Source organism: Mesocricetus auratus, unplaced genomic scaffold, assembly GCF_017639785.1.
Source record: "Mesocricetus auratus isolate SY011 unplaced genomic scaffold, BCM_Maur_2.0 Super-Scaffold_100010, whole genome shotgun sequence".
Lineage (NCBI taxonomy): Eukaryota > Metazoa > Chordata > Mammalia > Rodentia > Cricetidae > Mesocricetus > Mesocricetus auratus.
This window is the reverse complement of record NW_024429194.1, coordinates 83,995,046-84,009,693: the sequence shown is the minus strand read 5'-3', so window position 1 is coordinate 84,009,693 and position 14,648 is coordinate 83,995,046. Positions and strand designations below refer to the sequence as shown.

Below are 14,648 nucleotides of genomic sequence, written 5' to 3'. Positions count from 1 at the left end.
GCACTAGAGCTAGCATATTGGTCCTGCTGCCCCACGGCCTTTGAGCTCCTGCCCTGTGCCTCGCTGACACCTCCCCCCAAAAAGACCATAAACAAACAAACCTCAAGTAGAATAATGAGAGACTGAACTTAGAACTTTTCCTTTCAGGTCTCACATTTCATCTACTAAATTGGTATACAGATTCACAGTCTATGGGAATGGAGTTAATAGGCTGAACACCAAGGGCCTGAGCAGGGGTTATTGATTAGATGACAAGTAAAGAGTGACTGTTCCAGACAGAATGTAGTCCATCTTCATTCTTAATATAGACTAGGCTTTGTTGCATTAAAAATATTAATGTCTCAGACTGGGGAGATGTATCAACTGTTAAGAGCACTGGCTGTTTTTCCAAAGGACCCAGGTTCAATTCCCAGCACCCACATGGCAGGTCACAACTGTCTGTAACTCCAGTTCCAGGGGATCTAACACCCTCATAGAGAGATACATGCAGGCAATAAAACACTAGGTGGGAAAGAAACTCTACACACATGAAATGAAAATAAATAAAAATATTAATGTCTCATGTCTGTAAATCAAATATGCCTCTGCAGACTTTTACTATGTGTTCTACAAATAGGAAATAAAGGAGAATCTGGCTACAATGGAAAGTGAGTTAGGATTGTTTGTGCAAAGTATGTAGTTTATACAGCCAAACAATCTTCCCCAAGTGCCTGCATCTGCATTGGAGACTGATTATGAAATATTGATGGGTTGGAGAGATGGCTAAGTGGTTAGGAACACTGCTGTTCTTCCAAAGGACGCAGGTTCAATTCCCAGCACCCATATGGCAGCTCACAACTGTCTGTAACTCCTGTTTCAGGAGGTCTGATGCCCTCATACAGACATACTTACAAGCAAAATACCAATGTATATAAAACAAAAATAAAGAAATAATGACAAAAAGAGTAATCAGCTTAAATTTTCAAGGGATTAATTTATGACTAATATATAAGTTCAGTCATTTTTGTTGGTCATGATGATGCCTGCCTATATATAATCCCAATTTTTGGGTGTGGACAAGAGGATTGGAAAGAAGTTCAAGGTCAGCCAAGGATGCAAAAAAAGTAAAAGGAAAGAAAAGACAGTTTTCTGTTCAGAAACATTCTAGATTAGCTTAGATTAGCTAACGAAGTCTAGGCTGACACTGGATGGTACTTTGTCTTTTACAACGTTTTGTTATGCTTGAGCCACTGTATAATTTTAGAATTAAATTCCAATTTATCAATTTCAAAGAAAGAACACAAATTTTACCATGTAATTGTCTTAGTGGACCCAGCATTATTATAAAGACAGCTAGAAGGCATAAAATGTACTGTGGTAGAAAGAGTTGTAGAGAATGTACCAGAAGTTCTGTTCTTGTTTTCTTCATTGTTGTGTAACCACCTCTTTGTGTCTGTCTTCCCCATTAAGCTGGGAAATCAACAGCATCCATGTTTGTTGAGTGAGTGAAGGCTCATGAATGGATGATGGTGGGCTGACTGTCTAACTTGGTGAAAGAGTGTTCTGAGTCCAGTCCTCAGCACTGGAGGGAGAAAAAGAAAGAGTGATGCCAGTGTAACTTTATTAAAACATTGACTTTCATTTAGGGCTAAAATTAAATTTCTTCCACACAGAAATTAAACATGAACCCCTTTCCACTGTATTCAGTGGCAGTTTACTCTTTCCAGAACCATCCCTGAGTAAACCATATTAAATTGCCATTCATGAGAGAGGTGTAAAGAAGGACTCCATTCATTCATTAGGCTGACACTGCAAAAGAAGCATTGTGTAATGTTGGCAGGACTTGGATTCTGACTGTCCAGCTTTTTACCATCTGAGAATTGGCTGTTGTAGCAGCACCCACATTATAAGACATTCAACATGATTTAGATTTGTTACTTATAATTGGGGAAAGTATTGACTTTTATACAACTGATCTTCAAAGTGGCATTCTAAGAAATAGTTACTGCAATGGAGTAAAACCTAAATTGCTGTCAGGAGTTGGTATGTAGATCAAACCCATTCATTCTTGAGTGACTGGGGACTATAGAAAAATGTACAAGGGCTTTTCACTAGAGTGGAGCCTGAGCAATTAGCAGTGGGGAGCAGGTTCATTTTAAGGCACTTTTCCACAGAGTTCAGTATAGTGCAGTTAGCCTATCCTTTAATGCAACAATGTAAGAAGCACTCTAGGGAGTCCTAAGAATAGATTGCTTAGGTCAGACTCAGAGTCTAAGTGTGCTAGGATCTGTTTTGAGGACTACTTACCTACAGAACATGCACTCCACAGATAACCATGTTTTCACAAATGGCAGTAATCCAGAATGATTACCACACATGTCTTTTGAAAATAATGATAGCATTCATTTAATTACATTTTGGATAATATATTGAAAGTATATAAAACAATGGCTATATAAAAGGCTGTGTGTGTGTGTGTGTGTATGTATGTGTGTGTGTGTATTTGTTTCAAGACAGGGTTTCTCTATATTGCTTTGGAATTCATTCTGTAGACTAGGCTGGCCTCTAACTCACAGAGATCTATCTGCCTCTGGTGGGATTAAAGGTGTGTGCCACCAACACCCAGCTATAAAAAGGCGCTTTTATATATGAGTTTATTTCTCAACATATTTTTGTTCATATTTTTATTGTTTTGTGAATTACATACATACATATACACACATACAAACAATATATATTTGACTATATTTACTCCTCCCATTCCTCCCCCAACTCCTCAGATTCACCCCACTGCCAATTCCCAATATCCTATCTTCATTTTTTTATATACACAAGATTGTAATTTGTGCTGCTCATATAGTCAAGGGTGTGGGACCATCTACTTCTGTGCCCAGGAAAGCCATCCCAAGGGCCTCACCTTTAACGTTACTCTGCCTCAGAAGCCATCAATTGGCAGTAGGTCCTCAGCTAGAGGTGTGGCTTCCAAAACCCCTCCCCCCTTCATGCTAGATTGTTAACTGGGTTGATTTTGTGTGAGTCTTTTCTAACTGCTGTGAATTCATAAGTGCAGTGGTTCTGTCAGGTCCAGAACTGTTTTGTTCCTCCCATCTTCTAGTTTACTGTCTTTCTGCTCCCTCTTCCTCTGTGGTTCCTGAGTCTTGGGGCATAGCATTCATTTTTAATAACTCTTCCTACAAAGTCTGATGGTCAATGTAAAAGTGCTTTAGCAGATTGACAGTTTGGAAAAGTGGGTCAGATATTGTCTTAACAATGTAACAGATCTATGGCTAGGAATCCTGCCTACTTGCTTTGGAATGCTTTTCTTTTGTGGTTTTGCTTTTATATTATAGGGAGTATATGATGAGTGTCCCTGTGTCATTGCACCCTGTAGCAATATCAGAAGCAGTTTCCATCTGTCTTCTAAAGATTTTCACACACACATATCCCTAAGCCCATTACTGTATTTAGCTACCCATCAATTTAGGCTTTTTCATCGAGTTTTATTACTTAAAGTACTTTTAACAAAGCATTCATAGAATTTTGTTCAAAATTTGCACAATTCAGCCTTATATTCTGCTTTATAACTTGTATGATGGTAGCAGATATCAACTGAACATTGGCATGGCTATCTGATATAACCCTTTACCAAAACCCTGAATGGGGGCGGGCGGGGGTAGGGGTGATGATTGTATTTAAACCAGATAAATGGGTAATGGAGATTATGTAGCTTGGTTTTCAAATCTTCCTTTGCAACCATGATTCCTGCTTTCAGGATGAGCACCTCATGCTTTTTCAGTTTGAGCTCAAAGTATTTGAGTTCATACTCAGGAGGGAATTTTTTTTGTGAGTTTAGTTTCTGGCCATAGCTGTTTGATTTTCTGAAATTAGAGGAATCAGAATGGCTAACTATTCCCAATACAGAGACTATATCATTTAGTAGATAGAATGTTTTGTTTGTTTTTTTTTCAAGTTGGATTTTGTTTTTGTTTGTTTGTTTTTTGTTGTTTGTTTGTTTTTGTTTTTCGAGACAAGGTTTCTCTGTATTGTTTGGAGACTGTCCTGGAACTCGCTCTGTAGACCAGGCTGGCTTCAAACTCAGAGATCTGCCTGCCTCTGCCTCCCGAGTGCTGGGGGATTACAGGCGTGTGCCACCAACGCCCGGCTAGTTTTTTTGCTTTTTGATTTTTTAGTGTGTTTGTTTGTTTTAAATTTAGATTTCTTCCTAATCTTAGTTGTGTGAGTACGGCTAGACATATGAACATAACTTCTAGACAGATGTCCAAATTGACTCACAGCTGTTTTGGATTTCAAGTAAGCCTGGGTACTGTGTATCCTGACAACTTGAATTGCCTGAGTTAATGGAATTAAAATGTTCGTATAATATAGTACTGAATTTAAAAGCAAATTTTATTTACTTACATCTGTTATTGGTTTTGCAGGTCACGGAACAAAAAACCAAAGGTAAGATTTTTATCCTCTTTTTGTGTTTAGGTTTCACAGAACTGCTGACTCAGCCTGCAGTGCATTCAGCAGAGAGTGGGTGCACAGTAATTAAGGTGGGTTGTTTGCAGCCACTGAAGAGAACAGTAATGACAAATTAAAAACACTTAGAATTGTGTTTTTAGTTGGCCTTACATTTTTAGGAAGCAGAAGAGTAAATAACTTTGTTTTAAAACTGTGTGAATCATGATTTTGAACTGAACTCTTTCAGAACTTTTAGTAGAACAGTAACAAACTGCCAACTCCTAGTTTCAGATGGGAATTGCAGAGTGTACTTACTCATCTTGGTACATGGAATGCATCAAGTCTGAAACTGGAATGTCAAATCTAAAATGTTCACAGCCTTCTGAACTGGGGTCTGGACTGTGTTTTTTGTATGTTTGTTTGTTTGTTTTTTGATATCAAATTTTGAGTAAGTTAACTTTGCTCTAAAAAACTGATGTGTTGCAAACAGAAGGAAGTGACCCTTAGGTCATTCTCAGTCCAATACTGTCCTTTTCTGTGTTTTTTTTTTCTGCTTTCCTACTTGTAATTATGTAGGCTTTTTGTTTGTTTGTTTTATTGTTTTTTGATGGACTGTGAATTAGCAGGCCTTAAGAGTGGGAGAGAAAATTCCTTGAGATAATGCTTACTTTTGAGCACTTAAACATGTGCTTCTCAATTGGGTGTGCATTAGAATAGTTTACAGAGTCATCAAAATATAAGCATCTAGGCTGCTGCCAGATGTTGGCATATCTAGGCTGGAGCCCTTGTAGATGTACCTTGAAGTGTCCATGAAGCCTCAGAACATGGAAACCATTGCCTTGAATTAAAAAAAAAAAAATCAGGTAAAGGGTTTGATGAGAGTGCCTTAAGTGAAAGGCGGTTTGGGTGATTTGGTTTGATTTGGCTGGTTTTGTGACTAACAGGCCAAAGCGTGTCATTTGGTGATGGAAGGACAAATAAAAGTGGTCCATCTTCATAGGTGTTTTATCTAAATATGGCTTTCTTGGAAACCTAATTATGAAAAATAAATTCTCAAATAAGTACATATTAATGTATTATATTTCTCTTTTTTTTTTTTTTTTTTTTTTTTTTTTTGGTTTTACGAGACAGGGTTTCTCTGTTTTGGAGGCTGTCGGTCCAGCCTGGCCTCGAACTCACAGAGATCCGCCTGCCTCTGCCTCCCGAGTGCTGGGATTAAAGGTGTGTGCCACCAACACCCAGCTTAATGTATTATATTTCTAATCAAAGGTTTATCAAAGAAGACTGTCCTGGGACTTTATACTGATTTAGAAAGTAAATTGTGAAAAACTGTTGTTATAATTATCTTAATTGGTTAAGGATAATGTTCTTCCCCTTGTCTAATTCAGCCAGTACCCAAACCACAAATAGGCTTTCTTCTAGAAAAATCCATCAAATAATTTTTCCCTAAGCCTATTTAGAAGTATACTTTGTGAATGGACTTGGGAAACTAAATATTTATCAGACTTGGGGGTGGATCCACTATATATCTATAGCTAATCTGGCTCTCGTGGTGTTGATCAAGCTGGCCTTAACCTTACAATGATCCTCCTGCCTCTGCCTCCTGAGTGCTAGGATTATAAGCGCATGCTACTGGCCTACTAAAGGACTTTTGCAGTGGGCATTGGGTGAGAATATTGGTGTTTCTTAAGCCAGGCTCTGTGTTGGTAAAATGTAAAGAATATGGTAGAACTTGGGTTCCTAAGCCGGGCCACTTAAGCCAGCTTCTGCTTCTAGTCTATAGAAAACAAAGCCCACAGGCAGTTTTTCTCCAGATGGTAATAACAATACCAGGTCTGTTCACGTGCGTGCACGCGCACACGCACACAGACACACACACAGTTCTCTCTTCTGCCAAAGGTTTTTTTTTTTTTCTCGGTTTTTCGGTATTGTTTTAGAGGCTGTCCTGGAACTCATTCTGTAGACCAGGCTGGCCTCAAACTCACAGAGATCTGCCTGCCTCTGCCTCCCGAGTGCTGGGATTAAAGGCATGCACCACCAATACCCGGCTCTGCCAACGTTTTAAAAATCAAACTTTCTTTCCTGCCTATGTCCTTCTCCTTGGGTCTTTTTCATACCTACTATAGATGAAACATACTTCCCTGTCTCCTTATTCTTCCTACTCCCTCAATCAGAAAATCACATTATCCTAAAGGGAGGGAGATGAGGCCAACTTGGGTCTCTAAGGGATTTAATTGTTGGAACCAGGGAAAAGACAGGAAGTTTTAAAAGGCACATACATACGTACATACGTACGTACATTTCTATTTCTATTTGAGGTATGTCAGACTCACCAGCCTTGCTAGGTTTGTTCCAGTTCATGGTCAAGTCTTTGTCTTCATTGGACATTCTCCACCTCGTTCTTTTCCCTGAGCTGACATTTCTGGTTCCTGTTCCTCTCCCCACTGACATTCATCTTCTTAACTGATCTGCCCTTAACTATGAATCTACTCTTCCCCAGCAGAGAAAAAAGAAAAGACTGTGTTGGTGCCAAGTCTTGAGTTGTACAAGGACTGAAGTAAGATTTTTCTGTATTTCAGAAAAACAGTGGATTGGTTATATGTTCTTCCTTTATCTTCTACTGTGAGAATCCCAGAGAGGAGAGTAGGACAGGGACTTCAGTTAGTTCTCTGAGGGCACGAGCCAGCTGTGCCTACTTAGCTAAAAGGAAGAAAAAGCACTTAGGCAAAAATTTAGTTTCTCTTTTGTAGATATTAGACAGAAGCAAAACAGTTCCTAAAATTAGGCACTAGGTCAGATTTAACTAGATGAAATTTAACAGGAAAAAGGGTAAGGCTAGGGTTAAAAGCCCAATTGCACGAACTACATAATGGCAGAATTTGGCCATAACAATTTAACCTTCTTAAAGGGTGTTAGAGGATGATGATTGCATTAATGAGAGCTATCAGTATGGAATGAAATGGCTGGTTTGTAAAAACTAGCATGACCTTTAGCTGCTACAAAGTATCCAGAGTGGGAATTGCAGGTCTATAGACATCAGTATGGAAGGGGAAGCCTCCATGGGCCATGTACAGTTTGGCCAAGAAAATGATCACTTCATACAGATTTGATTATGTGTGGTTGTTTAGCTCTCATGTCTTCCTAACTGGGAACCCTCAGGTAGGGCTCTGGTGGCTAGAATGGAACATATCCATAGTAAATATCGAGGTTTATTTTGACCCCAGAAATACTAAGCATGAGTCAAAGAAGTGGGAGCAAGCTTCATGCTCAGTGTGCCAGTTTTTAGATACTGTGGTTCAAAGCATTAAATCATAACCTTAACCTTGCCCCATACCCCCACTGACACACATCTTAAGGGAAGCGTTTCCCATGATCATATCTTGGCTGTGTGTCATTTACTACACTGGCTTCTGAGTTTGTTTCCAGGAAGCATGGTACAGTGAGTGCATGGCAGTGGTTCAGATATACTACCTACAAGGCCCCCAGGCTGTAGAGGTCTATAGACATACATGTTTGTGTATTCTAATAGGTGGGAGCATTTGGTTAGAAATGGAACTAGGGCCAGTGAGATGAATCATTGGGTGAAAGTATTTGTCATTCAAGCCTGATGATCAAGGTTCAATCCCTGGGTTGGTAGTGGAAGAAGAAAACAAACTCTCAGAAATCTTCCTCTGACCTCTATACATGTTTGTAGCATGTACACACCTGCATTATCTCTCACACATAAATATGCTCACACTAATAGACAAATAGGGAGGAGCTGTTATAAAACATGCACTTGAATAAGTATGCACCATATTCTCAGGTGGGAGGGAATGAGGATGGACAGTGCCTGGATAAAACAGTGGTGATAAAAAAGGAAGGAAGTAGAGTTGAGCTTTGGGTTCCTACGGAAGGGTGTGTTTTGTGTGAGAACAGACTGAATCTTAAACACATCTAGGCTGAAGCGCAAGTTTGGTGATGACGTCACGGTTTTAGGAGATAATGGAGCTTAGGGCTGGGGAACAAGTTGTTCTCAAACAGCTCAGTGTGAGAAATAGGCAGTCCCACCTGTTTGTATGGGTAGATGGAGACAACTGACTATCACAAGTGTCCTCAGGTCTCTCTCTCTCTGTCTCTGTCTCTCTCCCCCCCCGTCTCTCCCTCCCTCCCTCTCCTCTCTCTCTCTCTCTCTCTCTCTCTCTCTCTCTCTCTCTCTCTCAGGTCGCTCTCTCTCTCTCACACACACACACACTCAAATATATGTGATTTATTTTTAAAAACTTATATTTTTGGTTGTGAGCCTAGCCTTTAACGGCTGAGCCATCTCTCCAGCCCCCCCCAACAAAAAAAAAAACCTTAAAGATGTAAACTCAGTGCTCAGTGTGGTGACTTGTAACTGTTGTCCCACCCAAACTTGAGAGACAGGCAGGAAGATCATCAGGGGCTGGAGGCTCATTTGAATAAAACTACAGAATAAAGCCTGTTGTGTGTCTGTGCATGCACACATAGCTAATGGCCAAACCATCTGCCCTTTTGGAGTTATAATTAAAAAGATGTTCAAAATCAGGGGCCACTACTGTGTCCTACAAGCCAAGTCTGCCCTACTGCTTACTTTTATACTGCCTTTGAGCAAAATGAGTTCTTTATAATCTGCAGTTGTTTCAAAGAATGGTGTCGGTGAGAATATACAATTCGTGGCTCCCGTCCCTGAATGAAGTCTTATTGAAGCACAGCCACAGTACACGGCTGCCTCCACTCTTCCAGCACTCATTGAGTTGCTGGAGCTGGAACCTTACACAGTGAAGGCTAGATATCTACCATGTGACCCTTGCTCCACAGTGTGGAGGACCCCACAGGAAAATGGGGAAGCATGGAAGAGCTATCCACAGTAAATTCAAAAGAGCCAGTAGTCAGGAGCTGCAGGCATGGCGACAAGTGACCAGTGCCTGCTAGACTGCAATGAAGACTCTGGTGACTGGAGGAGGAAGGTGTTGAGTCCAGAAGCCTATGTGTGTGAGTGGAAAGTAAAGAATTAGAGATAGATAGTGGGGAGGTCACTGAAAATCACCGCGTGGGTGGTCAGCCTTTGAGATTTTTTGTTTGTTTAGTTTTCATTTTGTTTTTGTTTTATTGGGGATTGAATCTAGAGTCTCTTGCTCACCACAGAACTACATCCCTATCCCTTTCACAAACATTTCTAGATGAAGTTTGTGTGTGTATTTGGTCCTATCAAGATGAAGGAAGTGATGGTAGCTTATATTGGTTCTGTGCACTTGTTGGTTCTGTTGTGCAAATATACAATTCATGGAAAAATGGCACCTTGCTGATGCTTTCAGAAATGATGACAAGTAGAAGCTGAAACTGCAAAAAAAAAGAATGTGTAAGTTAAGAGAATAGGAAGGAGGACAATTCAGTCAATAGAGTATGTAGTTTTTAGAGTATACAAGTAGAAATTAGGAAAATAGGACACAGTATTGTACAGTGTTTTATTTCCTGTGAGACAGAGACTATATTTATTTGAAGCATAGACTTTGGTTTGGTTGTTGTTTTGGTTCGGTGGAATTGAACCAGAGTTGGGCTAGGTAGCCGCATCAGCCCCTAAAGCATTAGGCTTTCCCTGGCAAAGAAACTAAGACCTTGAGGCTTTTGAATCCCAACACCTATGTGGTTCAGTGGCTAGAGTAGCTCATTTTCAAACTATTTATGCTTGCCATTGAGAAGAGAGGCCCAACAGGCAACACATTAAGACTTGGTACTCTCCATCTGATACCTGACACTGCGGTACATTAATTCTGATGTCTTAACTTTGAACTTGAGAAATCAGTAAAAATGTGTCTGCTCCTGCCTAACAGTTCCTCCAGTAGATATCAAGGGTTTTGCTTGTCTTTATAATGTTGCAGACTGAATTTATTTATTGTGTGTGCATGTGTGGTCAGAGGACAACTTGCAGGAGCCATCTCAATCATTCTAGCATATGGATTCTAGGTGTTTTAGACTTGGTTGCAAGCACCCCTACCCACTAAGTCATTTTGCTATCCCTCATTTGTTTACGTTCATAAAGAAGTATAATGAAGAAAACAATCAGCCAGGTGGTGGTAGCGCACACCTTGAATCCCAGCACTCAGGAGGCAGAGGCAGGTGGATCTCTGAGTTTGAGGCCAGCCTGATCTACAGAGCTACTTCCAGGACAGCCAGAGCTATTATACAAAGAAGCCCTGTCTTGGAAAAGAGAAGGAGGGAGGGTGGGAGGGAAGAAAGAGAGAGAAGAGGAGGAAAGGAGGGGAGAGGAGAGGAGCAATCTGGCCATGCCCTCCAGCATAGTTTGCTTTTCAAACTAAGTCCTGGAATCATCCACTGGGCTCCAGAGATAGCACCATGCCAGAGGAAAGATAGTGGAACGGTGTTCTCATTATCACATCTGTCCTGTCTTTGATATGATTGATTGAAAATGCCATATGGAGGTTGTACAAGGACCTTTGTACAATGTATAGCACCCACTAGGGTTTGGGATTCAAGCAGCCGTGTATAATATAAAGTTAGTCAGCCCCTTCTCACCCAAGGCTGCTCTGTCATTGTCTTATTTACGAGATTGAGCTAATCTTAGCATGTGGGCAACCTAACACACCTGTAGAAGGGCAACCTCACAGACTAGCTAGGAAGAATTGACCTAACTTTCCAGAAACAAATGTTTCATTTAACAGTTATTTGTTCATCATCTGCTATAGGTTCTGCAGAGGGCACTATGTTAATATTAGATGACCGGCTTAAGTTTTTATTCTGCTCATCACATTACAGCTACCTCCCTTTCACTGGGAAACCAGGACTATATTGTGATTGGCCAAGAATAGACATGAGTTGCCTGGAACTTACTTCAGCTAACTAACTATTCTTTTCTCCTGTCACTCATAGTATTCAGTAATGTCCAGGGATGGCTAGTCTGGGCCCCTGTTTTCTGATGATGTATCTTTCTCCTCATAAAGGAGCCGGCCAAATGGCAACATGCTGGCCCAGCATCATTTCAGCAGTCAAAGCAATACTACTACCAGAGCTGGCTGGCAGGGGTTGGGCCTCAGATTATTTCTGTAGTACTGCCAGCCTCTGTGTGCTGGATAGATTTTCTTGCAGAAGTGGATGATCTTTTTTCAGGAAAGTATTTAAAAATATTTTTCAAGAATAAGCACTGAGTTCATAAAAGAAAAGAAATGTAGAGTTGTGGTATTGCTAGGATAAAGACAGAAGCGGAGCTAGGAACCTCTGTAAGCATGGTTGAAGTAGGTCCAGCAGGGTGTAGTAATTCATGGTTACTGTGCACACTTCTATGCTCTTTGGCATTTTATATCAATGAAAAGTCTAAAATGGATTTTCTAAAATAAAGCTAAAAACTTTCTAATGTCTCTGTTATGTAAACTGTCCCTGATAAGCCTTTGCATCCAGGTGGCTGGAGCAACCAAAGCCAAGTGGAGTTTTGTGATTCTCTAGGTCTGTAGCCCTCGATAGGTGCCAACTCTGTATCTGCCTTACAGGGAGGAAAGTGAAAGATGGTCTCTGCTCTTGAGGGACTTTTGGCCAGTGAGAGAGAGGTCTATAAGTAGAGATTTCACATGTAATTCACTATGTTGCAGGAACATGGAAAAGCGTTCTCTGCTTGCCTAGTCAGGACTTCAGAAAAGTTCACAGAGGTCTTCAAAGATGTGGGGTGGTTGTCTACAGGTTAGCTCAGGGTGTTGCTAACAAGCCTGACAACCTGAGTTCCAGCTCCAGGACCCACCTCCCTCAAATTGTCCTTTGGCTTCCATGTGCTTACACAGCATGTGTACACACAGAATAAGTAAATGTAAATAATAATTTTTTCCTTAAGAACTTAGAGGATAGGAAGGTCCCTTGGGCTACTAAGGACTTGGGCACAACTATTTCTACCTTCCAGGATTTGGTGAAGTGAGTAGTGATTGCTTTCATTCCCCACTTAATTGACCAAAGGTGCTATTTTGATTCTTTTTTACTGTCATCTGCTATTACCACTCCTACCTTAATAAGGTGAACATCCTGGCAGGATTTGCAAAGGCTGTTCATGAGAACAGAACAAAAGATTTATTTTGTTAGAATGGTCTCGTGTGTGCTTTCCTAAAAAAAGGTTTTAGAAAAATATATTTAATTTCAAAGACTTTCCTAACTCCTGTCTTTCAGTGCCCGAAGTGACGAAACCAAGTTTAAGCCAACCAACGGCCGCCAGCCCAATTGGCAGCTCTCCATCGCCACCAGTCAATGGTGGCAACAATGCCAAAAGGGTGGCAGTGCCGAACGGACAACCGCCAAGCGCCGCCCGCTACATGCCTCGGGAGGTGCCGCCGCGATTCCGTTGCCAGCAGGACCATAAAGTGTTACTAAAGCGTGGGCAGCCCCCTCCGCCGTCCTGCATGCTCCTCGGGGGTGGGGCAGGGCCTCCTCCCTGCACAGCACCTGGAGCAAACCCAAACAACAACGCACAAGTGACAGGAACGCTGCTGCAGAACGAGAGTGGGACTGCACCAGGTAAGACTTCGGGTGCCAGCTTCAGAGGGGGGGAGAACGCTTCCCTTGTTTATTTCCTGATGGCAATTCCACGAAAACCATTGCTAATATACAGCGGTAGTGTTGTGCAAATAGGAGAGGATCCCAGCATAAAAGCTGGGTTATGGTGTCTTGACATGAAAGGCTAATCCTAGGTTCTGTGGTTCCTCAGCTGTGTTCAGGAAGTGAGATTTACATGGGGCTTTTTCTAAATCTTCTAGAATCCAGTGTTTCCAGAATGATCACATAGGTTGTTGTATAGAATCTGAAGAGAACACCAGATAATACTATTCTATAGTTTTTAACTGGGTTACTTTTTTCTCCTTTTAAATTAGTGTTTAGTTTTTAGTCCTGGATTTTTATTTATTTGTTTTGTTTATTGGTTTTGGTTTTTCGAAACAGGGTTTCTCTGTAGTTTTGGAGCCTGTCCTGGAATTCCCTCTGTAGAGCATGCTAGCCTCGAACTCACAGAGATCTGCCTGCCTCTGCCTCCCAAGTTCTGGGTTTAAAGGTGTGTGCCACCCCTGCCCAGCACAACCTGGAATTTTGAGCTTTGTTAAGGCACTATAATATAAACATAAGAGTTCTTTCTGTCTTTTGAAACAGGATCTCCATTATAGCCCAGTTTGGTGTCAGACTCATGATCCTCCTGTCTCAACTTCATGAAAGTGTGTGTCACTAGTAGTTTTTAATAAGAGTTACATCAATAAATAGCAAAGAGTTTCCAGTCCCTTTAAAAAAATTAATGTGCCCTTTTAGGCTATATTAAAATTTAGATCTGTGTAGTAGAAGGAACTGACTCCCAAAAGTTGTCCTGACCTCCAAATGTGCGTCACAGCATACATACAAATGAATAAGCAAAGGTAATCCTAAAAATAAATTTTGAAGAAAAACTAGACTTTGAATATCACTAAACATAGGCAAGACCAGTAGTCTCAAGGTGTTAAGACTTGTGCTTCCTCATATATATGTATTGACAGGGTTTCTCTGTAGCACTGACTATCCTGGAATTCACTTTGTAGTAGACCAAGCCACCTGTTTCTGAGTCCTGGGATCAAAGGTGTGCACCACCACCGGGTGCTCCCCCCATCCTCGCTAATATATATATTTTTTTAATATTTTATTTACTATGTAACATTGTTCTACCTGCATATTTGCCTGCAGAAAGCATCAGATCTCATTACGGATGGTTGTGAGCTTACCATGTGGTTGCTGGGAATTGAACTCATGACCTCTGGAAAAGCAGCTAGTGCTCTTATCCTCTGAGCCATCTCTCCAGCCCCCTATTTTATGTAATGTTATTTTTAACTCATATTAACTGAAAACTGCTTGGTTAATGGATGAATTAGTTTAGAAAAAAACATTAAAAACGTTATCATTCCCCCACATAAAAAATGGTACATTCTACTGAAATATGTACTGAACAGTACTAATTTATCAGCTTAATCTCCTTAGGAGTCTGAACCTATCTGATCCGGACTCATGTATCTCGGCAGCTAGCTCAGAGACAGTCATCATTCAGCAGAGGCTTATAGAGCAGAATGAACAGGCCACTGTGTGGAATTCACACGTTAGCAGATAGGCTCTAATGAAAAGATCAGTGCGGGAAAGCAAGGATGTGAACAGAGGGTGACCACACTGAGGAGAGTGGATCTTGCTGAAGAAAAATGATTTTC

The 14,648-nt window shown here is 40.9% G+C and overlaps 1 protein-coding gene across 2 annotated transcripts in view; it reads left to right on the top strand.

Moving 5' to 3' along the window:
• Positions 1-14,648, top strand: part of Tnrc6b (trinucleotide repeat containing adaptor 6B) — a 226,879-nt gene that overhangs the window by 149,893 nt on the left and 62,338 nt on the right. For both annotated transcript variants that reach the window (XM_040754096.1, XM_013111307.3), the window contains 2 exons: positions 4,419-4,440; positions 12,610-12,954. In XM_040754096.1, the coding sequence (XP_040610030.1) occupies positions 4,419-4,440; positions 12,610-12,954 (367 nt within the window). The remainder of the gene's footprint in view (positions 1-4,418; positions 4,441-12,609; positions 12,955-14,648) is intronic.